Source organism: Oryza glaberrima, chromosome 4 (genome assembly GCF_000147395.1).
Source record: "Oryza glaberrima chromosome 4, OglaRS2, whole genome shotgun sequence".
Classification (NCBI taxonomy): Eukaryota; Viridiplantae; Streptophyta; class Magnoliopsida; order Poales; family Poaceae; genus Oryza; species Oryza glaberrima.
The window spans coordinates 9,120,828-9,137,281 of record NC_068329.1 but is presented as its reverse complement, the minus strand read 5'-3'; the positions used below and the strand labels follow the sequence as shown (position 1 = coordinate 9,137,281).

The following is a 16,454-nucleotide window of genomic DNA, read 5'->3' as shown; positions in this document are numbered from 1 at the left end:
TCCCGTTTTATATTTAGCACTGTAGGGAATCAGGGGCGACTCAATAGGAAATAAATTGGGCACCACCGATCACGGCGTGTTAGTTAATCTGGAATTAAAACGGATTCAATCGCTGTGATTTCGCGTAGACAACGGGTGGAAAATGGTCTAGCACGATTTCCTCCTAGCGCGGTCTCCTCCCGGTTTTCCAAACCGAGAGATCAATTTTCCCAACATTCTCCCCTTTGATCTTGAGGTTAATGAATTCTTTCTTAATAAAATAGTTCACCAAGGCAACGCGTCATGGTAGTTATCATATCGTACCAAGACTCTGGTACCTATAGTTCACTATAAAATTTCTAAAGAACTCTATCTAATCTTAATGGGAGTTAGTTAGGACTAATGCCCCAATTTCCAGGATCTTAGTCTTAATCAAAGGCAATCAGTTATTCCCATGCCGGCTACATGATCTTTAAATAAGTTGGGAAGTAAGCCTTTGGTAAGCGGATCCGCGAGCATTGACTTAGTACTAATATGCTCAATCTTAATGGTTTGATCCTGGATTCTATCTTTCACAACATGATACTTAATGTCGATGTGTTTGGCAGCACCACTCGACTTGTTGTTACTTGAATAGAATACTGCAGCTATATTATCGCAGTATAATGTGATTGGTCTAGAAATGCTGTCGACCACTCTTAAACAATGGATAAAAATCTTAAGCCATATGGCCTGCCCCGTTGCTTCAAAACATGCCACAAATTCAGCCTGCATTGTCGACGATGCAATCAAAGTTTGTTTAGAGCTTTTCCATGAAATAGCTCCCTTTGCGAGAGTGAAGACATAACCTAATGTAGATTTCTTAGTGTCTACACATCCCACAAAGTCTGCATCTGAATAACCTAGGACTTCAAGTTCTTCAGACTTCTTGTATGTGAGCATGTAATCCTTAGTGCCTTGCAAATAATGCAAGACCTTTTTAACAGCCTTCCAGTGGTCTAATCCTGGATTAGACTGAAATCTGCCAAGCATCCCGGTAACAAATGCTAAGTCTGGACGCGTACAGACTTGAGCATACACTAGGCTTCTGACAACTGAAGCGTATGGTACCATTTTCATCTGATCTGATTCTAATTTATTTTTCGGGCTTTGAAATGATCCGAATTTATCGCCCTTAACTATTGGAGCAGGTGTTGCAGAGCACTTACTCATATTACATCTTTCTAGTATTCTGCTAATGTATGATTTCTAAGATAATCCCAGTACTCCTCTAGACCTAAAACATAAGATGCCTCACCGAGATCCTTCATATCAAAATTAGATGACAAAAATTCTTTAGTCTAATGCAACATATTAATGTCGCTGCTTGCTAACAGTATGTCATCCACATAGAGTACTAGTATTATAAATTTTCCACCCTTAGTCTTAATGTAAATGCAATTATCCACCTCATTCTCCTTAAATCCGAATCTCTTAATTATTTCATCGAATTTAAGGTACCATTGCCTTGACGCTTGTTGAAGTCCATAAATAGATTTCTTAAGTTTGCAAGCCAAATGGTCCTTGCCTTCCATAATAAAACCCTCGGGTTGTGCCATGTATACATCCTCATGTCAGTCACCATTAAGAAATGCAGTCTTTACATCCATCTGATGGAGCTCTAAATCATAATGAGCAACAAGCGCCATGACAATTCTAAATGAGTCTTTCTTAGAGACAGGAGAAAAGGTTTCATTGTAATCTATTCCCTCTCTTTGTGAAAAACCCTTTGCTACAAGCCTTGCCTTGAACCTTTCGATTTTCCCTTTGGAGTCAAGCTTAGTTTTGTAGACCCAATTACAGCCTACTGTTTTGGTTCCTTTAGGAATTTCTACTAAGTCCCAGACTCCATTATGACTCATAGATTTTAATTAATCTTCCATAGCTTCAAGCCATTTGGATGAATGTTCACTCGTTATTGTTTCTTTAAATGAGGTGGGATCATCTACCTTCCCAATATCTTCACCTAAATAAACCTCATAATAATTTGGAATGGCAGATCTCCTCTCCCGTTGTGATCTTCTAAGTGGTTCATTTTCCATCACTGACGGTTGAGAAGGTTCCTCTAGAATTTCTTCATTTTGTGCCTCAGAAGTCTGTTGAGTGTCATTATTTAATTCTTTATTATTTTCAACAGAGTCGGTATTACCAGAATTTTTATCTGGTGCTACCACGGTCTGAGTCACAGGTACAACATGAGGTACCAAATTTATTGGAATATTATTCTCTTGGATTTCCGGTGTAACATTAGCCCGAATTTCCTCAAGATTAATTTCCCTTTCTTGTGAGCTCCCCCAGACTTCATTATTTTCTAAGAATACGGCATGTCTTTCCACAAATTTAGTGACACGGTCCGGGCAATAAAATCGGTACCCCTTAGATGTCTCAGGGTATCCAATAAAGTGGCAGCTTACAGTCTTAGGATCTAATTTCTTTAGTTGTGGATTAAATATTTTTGCCTCAGCACGACAACCCCACACACGTAAATAATTTAATGTCGGTTTTCTTCCGGTCCATAATTTATAAGGTGTTTTGGGTACCGACTTACTTGGAACTCGATTGAGTATGTGTGCAGCTGTTTTAAGTGCCTCTATCTATAAATTCACAGACAAAGTAGAATGACTAAGCATACTCCGTACCATGTCCATAAGTGTACGATTGTGATGCTCAGCCACTCCATTTTGTTGTGGTTCTCCAGGCATGGAATATTGGGCAATTATTCCATGTATCTGAAGGTATTGGGCATATGGACCAGGACTTTGCCCATAAGGAGTATGTCTCCCATAATATTCTCCTCCTCGATCTGATCTCACTACCTTAATTTTTGCATTATGTTGATTTTCAACCTCAGCTTTGAATATTTTAAACTTATCAAGTGATTCAGATCTATCTTTAATGGGGAAAACGTATCCATAATGGGAGAAATCATCTGTAAAGGTAATGAACGAGTCATATCCATCAACAGATGTTACTGGGAACGGTCCACATATATCCGTGTGAATTATTTCTAATGGACACGTGCTCCTAGTAGCTCCTTTCTTAATTTTCTTAGTGAATTTTCCCTTAATACAATCTGAGCAATGATCCGCATTCGAAAAATATAAGGGTTGAAGTATCTCTTCCTTAATGAGACTCTCCATTCTTCCCTTAGAAATGTGGCCTAAACGACAGTGTCACAATTTCGAAGACGTCTCATTATCATTACAGGCATTCAATATATTCATAATATGATCATCCAAAGAGAGCAAATAGAGCTTGTCTTGCACGCTAGCAAGACCAATATCAATATTATTATACTTAATAAAGCATTTGTCCTTAGAAAAATTACAATCATAACCACTGTTTGTTAAAACCATTACAGAAATAAGGTTCCTCTTAACAGAGGGAGCATAAAGAACATCATGAAGTAAAAGATTATTGCCGCTTAGAAGTCGAAGATGAAGCTCCCCAACGGCCATCACTTTAATTTCAGCTCCATCAGCCACTCTTACGATCCGCTCCCCCTTTCTTAGCGTCCTCACGGAACGGAATCCCTGTAATGAGTTAGCAACATGCACAGTGGCACCTGAGTCAATCCACCCTAATTTCTGAGAAAATTCAACATAAAGTAATTCATCAACATTAGAGACAATATTAACATTAGTACCTTTCTTAGCAAGCGAAGCCCGAAAGCCTTCACAGTCCCTCTGTGCATGACCTTCTGCCTTGCAAAACTTGCAAAAGAACTTACCAGCAGAGTTCTGACCTGCTGGAACCTGAGCTTTGCCCTTATGGGCACCATTAGAAGCCTGAGTGGAAGGAGTGTTGGGCTTCTTCTTCTTGTTTTGGGAGTTGCTGGACTCCCCTTGATAGAACTTTTTCTTACCGCCCTTAGCACTATGAAGGAGGTTCAGCTGATCCTTATGCTTCTGTTTGTCAGCCTTTTGACGATCCTCCTCCTCAATAGAATGAGAAATGAGTTCTTCAATGGACCACTTATCCCTATGATTATTATAGTTAATGATGAAAGACTCAAAATCAGAAGGAAGTGAAGTCAAGATAAAATGGACTAGAAGATCATCATTAATTCCCATGTCCATACTCTTAAGCTCTCCATCAATAGCACCCATCTGCATAATGTGCTTTCTCACACCACCTTTATAATTATAGCGCGTGGACGTTAGGCGCTTAATTATAGAGCTAGCGTAAGACATAGAAGAACTCCTGAAGTTCCTATCAATATTTTCTAAGTATGTCTTAACATCATCAGAGTCCTCAATACTACCAATAATGACATTTGATATGGCACTCTTGATGTACATGAGAGAAATCCTATTGGACTTCTCCCATTCATTAGTTTTCTCACGATATAACTTTAGTTTCTCCTCATAATCGTGCTGAACACTAAAGGGTTCCTCAGGACGGTCCTCTCTAATGGCATAATCATAATCAAGTATGCCTAAGTTGAGCAACACGTCAGCCTTCCACTTAGCATAATTTGACCCTTCAAGAGGCTCAATGAGTCGGATCTGACCAAAAGCTGAAAAAATCATGAAGAAAAAATATCCATAAGTACATATATGCAATTAATTTGTGTTGGCTCAATTAATTACATAATTAAACAGAAATGAATTCCCCTAATTACATCACCGTTGGGCAGAAATAATTTTGGGAAACATAATCATAAATAAATTTACGTGAATTTATAATCAATGTTGGTCAGAAAATAAATTCATATCATGGAAAACAAATATCTAGCCAAATTTCTCGTTGGTTCCATTTCATAATTTTTCAGCAATTTTAAGCAATATAAATGGTACTAATGCAATTTCTGAAAAATACTTAAAGGTGGATTAAAAAATTAGAAATTATAATATTTGGGCCGGCCTGGCGCGTGCGGCCCATGATGCACGGCTCGGCCCAACCCGGAGGGCGCGCTGCGGCCTGCTAATGGCAGTGGCCCGATCGGAAGCGATCCGAGCCGTTCGCTTAGATGGACGGCTCAGATCGATTAATATTAGTAAAAGAAGAAAAAAAAATTAAAAACATAAAAGTGCCGGCTCTAACCCTAACCCTAAAAATTTCCCCATTATGTTTCTCTCTCCCGAAAAGAATGGCGGCAGCGGCGATTTTCATGGCGGCGGCGGCAGCGGCGCTTGTGAGGCGGCGCCACGCCACGACGTCGCTTGAGGCGGCGGCAGAGCACGGGAGGCAGTGGCAGCAAGGCGCAGCACGGGAGGCGGTGGCGGCAGGGCACAGCGCGGGAGGCAGCGGCGGTAGGGCGCAGCGGCGGGGCGGCGCGGCGCGCACCGGAGAGGCCACGGCCGGCGGCGCCTCATGCGGCGGGCTGATGCCGCACGGTCTGATGCCGTGCCGGCACCCGCCGTCCCGGTTCTCCTCCACACGCATCCGGGGCCACGGCAGCGAGCCTCGACCTCATGCGGCCAACGGGAGGCAGGTGCGAGGCCGGTCCAGGACGACGGCAAGGACGTCAACGAGCGCGCGGGCGAGCTGATGCCACGCGCGGCGACGACAACGTGTTTGTAATGCCGGTAAGTGAGTTGCTAATTTGGGGATTTTAGGGTTCTAATTTGGGGAATTTTGTGATTAGGGTTTCTGAAAATTTTGGGGAAATTTGGGGATTGTTACTATCCGCCGAAATTCACCTCCTTCTAATTGCTACCCAAGCCCTAATCGATCTTAGAACGTAAACATAAACTTAATAAACCATGAGCAGCGCTTAATGGAAACATAATCCGAATAAAACATGATTAATTCACATTAATCTTAATGTAATTTGCATCAAAAACCGACATGGAAACGAGGCTTAGATGCATCTTATGGCTTCTAAACAAGATGATGGGATCATTAGGCTATAGCAGTGGCTCTGATACCAAATGTAGATTATGTGATCTACTAAACATAATTTGCTAAGCCGATACATGATCACCCTAATGCGGAATTTTAGGATTACACTGACTGTTGTTTGAAGCCATTGATGTGATTCTCCCTTTGTTGTCAACCGGACTGGAAGTAGGGGATCGAGAACCTCGAACCACCTCCTCGCTTGTCGGTGTAGGTGAAGTAGATGTAGCAGTAGCAGTAGGGACGCCGGCTTGATCCCGAAGGGGTCGCCGGCGATCACTTGCGGGGTAGCGGTGGCCTTCCGGTCGCCACCAGCACTGTCCCTGAACCGCCTCACGTTTCCCCTCCAGCGCCAATGTTGATCGGGGTTTAGGGTTTGGTTGTCGGGGAGATTGAGACCGAGAGAGATCGTCATCCCTCTTAGCGCTATAGGGAATCGGGGGTGACTCAATAGGAAATAAATTGGGCGCCACCGATCACGGCGCGTTAGTTAATCGGGAATTAAAACGGATTCAATCGCTGTGAGTTCACATAGACAATGGGTGGAAAACGGTCTAGCACGATTTCCTCCTAGCGCGATCTCCTCCCGGTTTTCCAAACCGAGAGATTAATTTTCCCGACAGACATGAGACCGGATCCATTTGAAAATAGACTTTATAAGCTTTCCATGAAGTACTTGCACTCCCAAATTGGAGTTCGTATGAAGTCGTGGCGGTCGTCACATGTTGCTTTCCTGCAGTCCGAATCCAAACCGCACGAATACTCTCCCCTTTTGATCATCTCCATCGTTCCTGAGTAAAACAAGAGCCCATGCGTCTCCGGGGTATAAATAAGATGAGCATGAACTCAAGAATGAAGTCACCTGATAGTTGAGTTGATGTGCACAAGCGCGGACAATAGGACCATGAAGTTGTACTTGTAGAGACGTGGATGTATCGATGGTGATGTCCTCATCAATTCCTGCTATTCACATAGTACTATATAGTTTTCTTCTTGATGGGAGTGTCAAATACTTACTAGGAAGTCCCCGTGGGTAATCACCAAATGTTCTAGTATGAGTAAATCCAGTTCCGGGTGGTCATCTAGTATGGGACCTAAGAGAAGCCCTTTTTGAATGTGTATGTCTTACTTGTGTCCAAATTTATTTAATAGTACTCTAGACATACTGTTTTTCTCAGTTAATGGGATAACACCGTTGACATTAGACATGAATATCCCTCTAACGGGTGAAGTCGACGGTGATGCCATGAAATGTTTGCCCCGTATCATAGAGGATGGCATAGGTAAGCATGCATGTTGAACTATACCGATAACAGTGGACTCCCATCAGGGCCACCTTATGTCGAAACTAGATTTCGTCAATACTAAAAGGGGGTGGCGAACAAGCTATGAAAGTGGATGGGTTAGGAAACAACGGATTTATACAGGTTCAGGCCTTCTCGATGATAAGTAATACTCTACTCCTGTCCGAGGAAATATTCCACCGATCGTGGTATTTATCTGATGATCTTGGATGTGATTCTCCCCTCAGGGCACCCCCGACCCCTCCTTATATGGGCTAAGTTCTATATATACTTTACAATTGTAACCGACTAAGACTACGGGATACTTCCTTGACATAGAAGTTAACATAATACCCGAGTCCTTATCTTTACATATTTTGTTACTATGAGTTACCCCCCATATCCAGTCAGGTAACGTAGCCCTGTGGGTATATGGTACCCATAATCTCCACAGTAGCCCCTGAGAGCTTCATAGATGACGAGACAACCTTCTCCCAAGTGGTAATGATCTTTTGACGAGTGATTTCATGAAGAATTCGAGTACTTGAATCATCCTCACCACAACTCCCGAGTACCTCAATCATCTCAAGCTATGAAGGGCTAAAAAAGAAAAAAAATCTAGGTGCATCGACTAGATGCACCAAATTAGGTGTAGCCCCCCGACTATATGATTAGTTGAACAAACTAAACATATAGTGAATGAAAAAATAAACAATCGAGTGGTTTATAAAAAATATAGTCACCAAAATGATTGAATCAATTAGAAAGCATATGCGGCTTAAATCCTCAAAAATAATCATAATTCATTGGATATACCGACTGCTTTTGATATAAAAAAACATTTAGCCCAAGCATAAATGCTGATTTTAATAATTTACTTACGTGATAATAACATTTGATATAGTAATAAAAATGTTGTATTAAACCCCACAACTTTTGCAGCTTATAAAGAAGCCCACAAAATAAGCATAACAAAGCTATAAACTATAGGGTACCTTTTAAAATTCATCGTAGCAATTTCCTAAGGAATTATCTAGCAGCGGTATAAAAAGATATGTAACGGTATTGGGTAATTGATCACGTACAAATTGCCGAAGCAGAATTTGCTGAAATCCCAAAGGAATGTGACAAATCACACCGAAGGATATGGGCTGAAAACACTATACGGGCCTCGGCCCAACACTGTTTTCCAATACCCTAAATAAAACCGCCGAAATGAAGTCATCTTCCTGCGCCGCTTCGTCTTCCTTGCAGAATCCCCTCACAAAGCGTTATTCAAACCTTCACGCCGCCAGAATTAGGGTTCAGATCCACTGCAGCATTCGCCATCCAAAAACAACACCATCTGCACAAATCAACTACGGGCGAACCCATCTCCATCTTCCCCCAAACGATTTAGCCACAATCCCCCGCAACCCTCTCAACCAATCTCACGGAAATGGCAGAGGAGAGAGAATTGGCTCAAAGCCAGTGGACTTTGTCTGACGTCAAGGAATCTACCTTGTTGGAGATGGTGGAACACGGTGTTCTTCCCAGCAAAGAGATCATCGGTTGGCGTCTAGCATTCGGTGAGGCCTTCCCCACTCCGGACACCGACGAAATCATGGTATTTACTCACTTCTTCTACTCCGGCTTCGCTTTGCCCACATCTGATTTCTTTCGTTGTCTTCTGGAATTCTACGGAATCAATATTTATCACCTTAATCCCAACTCAATTCTTCACATTTCTGTCTTCATGCATCTGTGCGAAGCCTTCCTTGGTATTCAGCCCCATTTTATTCTTTTTCGCTGCATCTTCTTCCTCAAACTCCAGCCTAACAAGAGAAATCCCTGTCTGGTTGGCGGATCCGGCCTGCAACTCCGCGGGTCCCTCTCCAAAAAATACTTCAATCTTCCTTTTAAATCATCCAATAAGGGCTGGCATTCGATCTGGTTTTACATCCATAACCCTTCTCCTTCTCTACCTGAGTACTCTTGCACTCCTCCTGTCTATAATGAAATCTGGAGTTCACTCCCGATGGGAGACGAGTTATCTCAAGCCAACACCCTCCTGGAAAAAATGCTGAAAATCAAAGAGCATGGACTGCAATGGGAGCAAGTCACCTGGCACTTCATCAAATGGTGACTAGCTCTGATAAAAGAGAGGTCGAAGCCTGCCTTCGAGTACAAGGGCCACACTGATCCCAATCATGAAGACCCCGACTCAGTGGACTTCAAGATCACGAACGCTAGAATGTACACGATCTTCTCTACGGGCATTGAGGTAGACTACAGCCAAGGGCTGCCTGTTACCCCTTTCAACATATTCAACCCGCCTCCAAAGGTAATTGTCAACAAATTTCTGCCTTCTTCTTTCAGTCGGTATCATAAATTGTAATTCGCTTTCTTGATTGTTGCTATAGGAAAATGCTCTTTACAGCTCTAAGCCATTCTCCTCGCTACCAAACGACTAACTGACGAATAGGTGGCCCAACCATCAACCCTGCCGGCCAAGAAAAACAAGCTACGGGCAAGGATAGCCAAGCTATGATGAATCCTGAGTTCCTCTCAACACTCAAGGCTGTTGTTGGCCTGTTCTTCTTTGAGTACTGATAACTACGATTTTTGGAGAAGACGTTGACGATCCGACTACAACCGTACGACACGTTATGTTGCGCCTTAGCGATCGATACACCTCTCCGTGCGATGTTGATCTTGCCGATACAAATCAACCTTATTCCTACAAGCAAATCGAAGGAACAAGCAAGAACAAGATAAAAGCAATCTGAATTGCAAATAGGAATGAATACACACGATAAGTTGGGTTTCCGAAGAACAAGCAGACGGATGGTCTAGCCGACACGCGCGCTGCAAGCAAGTAGCAATGGCTAAACTTTAATCTATCAAAACCCAAGAAACACTGAAGGGGTACCTAACTATTTATAGTGGTGGGAGGACGGTCGTCCTCCACCTGGTTGGGGCGCACCCCACATGGGCCTTACTTGGGCCGGGGTCCCAAACAAAGTTACAAGCCCAGAGGCTCAAGATAGGTGATGTAGCACCTTGTTTATGTGATTGCGGCCAAATGACATGGAATCTGGCGATGAGGCAAGATCCGTTGGAAAGAGGGCTCCGAGACCATCAAGTACTCACGGGCCAAAAACGAAGGTCGTATGCAGATTCGGCGGCTATTTGAAATCAGCAGTATAGCAGGTGGCCGAATCGGATTCCAGCACTTGGAGGACTTGAACTTGATATCATGCTGTTCATCCATGATGTGAGCAATGGTTGTATCCATAGTAGCCATGGTCACATCATCTTCCCCTTCTTCACGGAAAACCGTCCTCGGTTTTTCCATATGGTGCTCATCACGTGGTCGATTTAAAACAACCTGTTTCATCCAATCAAAAGAAGACAAACTCGAAGTAATATGATTAGAAATAACATCTCTCTAGCTTGCAGGTTTTATCCACATGTACAGGAGGTTCTAAATCCGAACATATATAAACTCTATGCACCAAATATATTTCTCTATCATTATATTCGCCAAAGATATGAAAAATAGCATTAGTTGGACATGGCAAATAATATTTAGCAAATAATTTCTCCTTCAAACTATCGAGCTCACAAAAATCATCACACTGAACATAGCCCAAAGTATTTAAAGAAGAAGTCAATTCACATTCCTCTACTTCATTAGCAATGTGAATAACATGCTTAAAATCATCGCATAAAGAACTGACATTAGAAATAGCATGTTCATTCACTAGTTGTGGCATTGATATAAGTGAAGCATTATCACACAACTCTTCTTTATCACAAGGAACAACAAACAAATCAACTTGTGACAAAGGAATCTCAGCAGTTGGTTCCACTAATGGTTGCTCTACTATAGCATGAAAAGTGGATAAATTCAATTCATTAACAACACACTCACCTTGATTAATTTCAGCACCATTAAGTTTACCTTTGATGCCCTCTTCAGATGATGGAGGTGCCTCGACTTTGAGTGTGAACAATGGGACTGACGGCTCTTTCATGTCTCTCTCCTCCTTGTTGCAGTTGTTCACTTCCTGCAAAATATTAGTAATAGGAGGTATGTGCACAACTTGTTTCTTGTTCACATCCTCAATTGGTTTTTCCGCATGGCAAGCAAGTTGTAACAAATGAGCAAAAGAGCTATAACTTTGACAAACAAGCATGTCCTGAATTTCTTTATTAAGCCCACGTAAAAACCTCAACTCTGTAGCTTCTTCGCACTCATCTAAACACAACATAATAAACAAGCATAATACATGGGAACATAAACATCTCTGAAATACGAATTTTTTTGTATGGCTATTTTCTGGTTATAGGAAGATAAAAACTCACCGAGCAACGAAAGCTCTGATACCACCTGATGAACCCTGAGTTCCTCTCGACACTCACGGCTATTGTTGGCCCGATCTTTCGGTGAGTACTGATAACTACGATTTGTGGAGAAGACGTTGACGATCCGACTACAACCGTACGAGACGTTATGTTGCGCCTTAGCGATCGATACACCTCTCCGTGGGATGTTGATCTTGCCGATGCAAATCAACCGTATTCCTGCAAGCAAATCGAAGAAACAAGCAAGAACCAGATAAAAGCAATCTGAATTGCAAATAGTAATGAATACACACGATAAGTTGGGGTTCCGAAGAACAAGCAGACGGACGGTCTAGCCGACACGCGCGCTGCAAGCAAGTAGCAATGGCTAAACTTTAATCTATCAAAACCCAAGAAACCCTGAAGGGGTACCTACCTATTTATAGGGGTGGGAGGACGACGAAGGGGTGTCAAGGGTCGTCCTCCACCTGGTTGGGGCGCACCCCACATGGGCCCCACTTGGGCCGGGGTCCCAACACAAAGTTACAAGCCCAGAGGCCCAAGACAGGTGACGCAGCACCGTGTTTATGTGATTGCGGCCAAATGACATGGAATCTGGCGATGAGGCTAGATCCGTTGGAAAGAGGGCTCCGAGAGCTTTCCATCAAGTGCTCACAGGCCAAAAACGAAGGTCGTATGCAGATTCGGCGACCATTTGAAATCAGCAGTGTAGCAGGTGGCCGAATCGGATTCCAGCACTTGGAGGACTTGAACTTGATATTGTGTTGTTCATCCATGATGTGAGCAATGGTTGTATCCGTAGTAGCCATGGTCACATCAAGCTGCTCCAGGAAGAGGCCAAGAAAACTGATCATTGACGATGATGATGAAGACTCGGACGACCAAATGATTGGCCCGACTGCCTTTGCCCAGAAGAAACCGGCCGACAGATTCGTCCCCAAAATCCAAAAATCTTCAAGGTAAAGAAAAACCCTTCTTTTGACGCATAACACTTGATGGTACTGCAATGAAATCAATGAATGTCTCTTCTCCGACTTTAGAAAACCCTCGAACATAGATCCATCTGGCAAGACAGAGATCCCGGTTGCCAGATCAGAGACAGTTGGTACAAAAGAATCAAACGCCAACTCCAACCCAAACGCTAATGAAGAGGCAAGGAAAACCAGCGGCGCGGCTGATAACAAGCCCCCGACTGGAAATCAGTCGGCTGGCGCCAACACTGGATCGAACCAGGAGCCCCTGACTGAAAACCAGTCTGGTGGAGAAAACCAAACCGCCGATCAGTCCACCCCAGGAGGTGACGACCAAATACCAAGTTTCCAAGAGAAAACATCTAGCCCACCACCTGCCCAGGAGGAAAAAACCACTGATCCAGAGCTCAGCGGTGGCCCTCATCACTTCCATGCTGACATCATCACCGGTTATTTCTAAAATTCGTCACTCGTAGCCTCTCACAGTCTGCTTTATAAAGACCCAATAATTAGAGAAAAAGAAGAAATCTTCCGAATAAAATCTACCAAGGACTCCAATCCTCCTGGCAAGCTGACATGGAGAGATTTTCGCAGGGGATGACAAAATCAAGCCCCGTCAACATTTTCGCGTGCGGTATTTTAGTCTCATCTAAAATGTCCGCGTGCGAAAACAAAAGGCTCTATTATGCGAAAATCATTTTCCTACCAGTGATTTACCGATTAGCTTCACACAAGTGTTCTCGATGCCCACTGTCGAAAGAACGGCTATGATTTGAAGTCGTTATTACCTTCATAGAGGGTGATATCGAACAAGGTCAAATAATTTATTCGTCGAATTGCACAGACACATTGCTTAATCGGCACTTCGAACTAGTGATTTGTTCTCGAAGAATTCACCACAAGTTAAAAACGCTAGATCCAAGGTAATTAATTATTTAAAGTAAATATTGGTTATCTGAGCTAGCATCCCTTCTCCCGTACTTCTAGCTTTTGGGATCATATATCACAGATTAATAACTAATTGATCTAACTGAATAACAATGTCCCTAGATCAATTTTATTTTACCGGAATGTTGAATGTTTTTTAAAAACTTAATTTAACAGCATCTCTTATGTTTTTGAAATCAAAGTATTAACTTTCAAATATTTAACTCATACATTTGTAATCTCCATTAATTGTCATAAACTCGAACTCTTTAGGACGCATCACTACTCACGCACGTATATAGTCATGTTTTTTTGTGAGAGCGATGCTTTGGTACTCTACTGGTAGTATTATCCTACCATTAAAAATATTTGTTACTAAGAATATATCAGTAAATTACTAATACAGTGATATATTAGAGGTAATTTTGTCATATATGTTTTTTCCTAACTAGATTAATATGCGGTCATCCATTGCGTTGTCATCGCTTTCCATCGGAAAAGCCAAAAAAGATGGGAAAAAATGTTTAGTCACTGTTAAATGATAATTATACCCATTCGCACCTTTTTTTTCAATAATATGTCTCTTTATTTTTCTACTACCGCTAATTAGAATAGTAGTATAAATCCGACCTTTTCGATCAAATGAAATCAACTATGTATATTTTTTTTATACTAGTAGTAGAGGGCATCATAGTGGAGCTTAATTGCAAACCGGGAACTAATTCGAAGAATCTGCGCACATCGATGTGCATCAAGTGGAGCGGCAAGACGATTAATTTATTGAACAACAGTTAATTAACTAACTAATAACATAACATCATCGCTTAATTCATACTCCTACCAACATGCTGCACACGGTAACAGATACAATTAATTAAGCTCACACATTAACACAGCACACGTCAACTACGACGTCGTCATATTAAGCTTTTGCTTCCGACGCACGTACACATGGCAATGCGCGCAACCACATAGTCCTCACGGATGCCCGCCAGCGCCGCCGCTTCCGGCACCGCCGCCACCGCCTCCAGCCGATCCTCCCTGCCCTGAGCCGGACCCACTCCCTCCGCCACTGCCCGTGCCGCCGTTCGCGCTTCCAGAGCCCTGCCCGGTGCCCACGGCGTTGCCGGAACGTCCAGTCCCGCTACCTCCGCCGGAAGCACCACCCCCGCCGGATCCTCCACCTGCGCCGCCACCGCCACCGTGGGTGACGGTCACGCCGCCAGGGCCGATGTGAATGCCTACGCCTTCTCCGCCGCCGCCACCCACGCTGCCGTCGGGCGAGCTCGCGGCACCGCCTCCGCCAACGCCGATGCCGACATCGACGCCGCCTCTGCCCACGTCGACGCCGACCCCGACGCCGACGCCTCCACCGGCGCTCGAGCCGCCGCCACGGCTGGTCCCGACGCCGCCGCCAACACCTCCGCCGAACCCGATGGTCGTGTCGAACCCGTTGTGCGACACCGTCCAACCGAAACCATGGCCACTGCCAGAGCCACTCCCGGACCCGGCGGCTTTACTCGGGAACGGCAGCGAGAACTTGCTGCCACTGACGACGGCGCCGCCGCTCTTGTCATCCGGGAAGGTCCTCGCGGCGGCAGGCGGGAACACAACCGCCGTAACACACAGGAGCGCAAGGAGGAAAAAGGGGAAGACACTGGAGCTGCTACTACTACCACTAGAGATCGCCATTGTTGAGGTCGTGTTTGTTTGATGTGTGAAGCTCTCGTCACCCCAGGTGGGGCTTTTATAGGGGATTAGGTATCAACAAGTCGCGGTATTTGGGTCCAAATCTAGAGGCAGAGATGAGCATATGAGCTACTAGGTTTTGTGGCAGCTTGCGTGTGGAGAAAAAAACCTAACTTAGTATATATGCGGCTTGCATGCATGCCTGTGTGGCGTACGTTGACCGTTAATTCATTTGGATTTAGCGAATTAAATGCGAATTTAAAATAAATTATGGACGGTGTATGAAATATTCATGGAGTGTAGTTTAAGCACGACAGTGACTGATTTGTTTGTGTTGGCCATTTGGGTGGCATCCAGATTACTGTTGCGTAGCTTAATCACGCCCTGGTTTGTGTAATTTACTTACAAAAGGTATGGACGTAGCTATCACTTCATCTATAAGAGACACCATCAACCTATATTTTAAATACAATTTTCTCTTAAACTACTCATCCAATCTACGATCCGATTACACCGTTGTGTTCGTAACAATTAAATCTTTACAACAAGATCTCACATGATTATATTTTGATGAAAAATCACAAATTACTTTTAAGATATGTCTAAATTACTTTTAGATTTCACTAAGCTACTTCTTAGACATACAAAAGTAAATTCAGTAAAGCTTAAAAGTAATTTACATATATTATAGAAGTAACTTATAAAAAAAAGAAAGTAACTTTAATTAATACCTGTTTTCATTGAACAAATTACCATATATATATAAGTTACTTTTAGATTTGATTAAAATACTTCCTATACATTCATAATGCTCTAAGGTGATTACTTTTATTATGGACGTAACTACACAACTAGTGGTAGCTGGTTTGTCTAAACCAGCTACCACTCCATCTATAAGAGGGACCATCCACCTATACTTCAAATATAATTTTCTCTTAAACTACTCATCCGATCTACGATCCGATTATACCGTTGTGTTCATAACAATTAAATCTTTACAACAAGATCTCACATGATTATATTTTGATGAAAAATCACAAATTACTTTTATGATATGTCTAAATTACTTTTAGATTTCACTAAGTTACTTCTTAGATATATAAAAGTAAATTCAGTAAAACCTAAAAGTAATTTACATATATTATAGAAGTAACTTAGAACAAAACGAATGTAACTTTGGCATGTTATTTAAAGTAAATCCGTTGTAGAGATAAAAACATGACTCTATCTAGAAATTAAATTAATCAGCACAAATTATGGAATTAACTAAAAAATAACCAAAGTAATCACCTCAGAGCATTATGAATGTGTGTGTGTTTGATAATTTGTTCAATGAAAAAAGGCATTAATTAAAGTTACTTTCTTTTTTTAT

At 42.6% G+C, this 16,454-nt stretch overlaps 1 protein-coding gene across 1 annotated transcript; it reads right to left on the bottom strand.

Annotated features, from left to right (window-relative positions):
• Positions 1–14,134: 14,134 nt before the first annotated feature.
• LOC127772103 (glycine-rich protein 5-like) lies at positions 14,135–15,096 on the bottom strand. Its single transcript, XM_052298090.1, has one exon. The coding sequence runs from the start codon at positions 15,083–15,085 to the stop codon at positions 14,372–14,374; it is 714 nt and encodes a 237-aa protein (XP_052154050.1). The 5' UTR covers positions 15,086–15,096; the 3' UTR covers positions 14,135–14,371.
• Between the last annotated feature and the right edge of the window lie 1,358 nt (positions 15,097–16,454).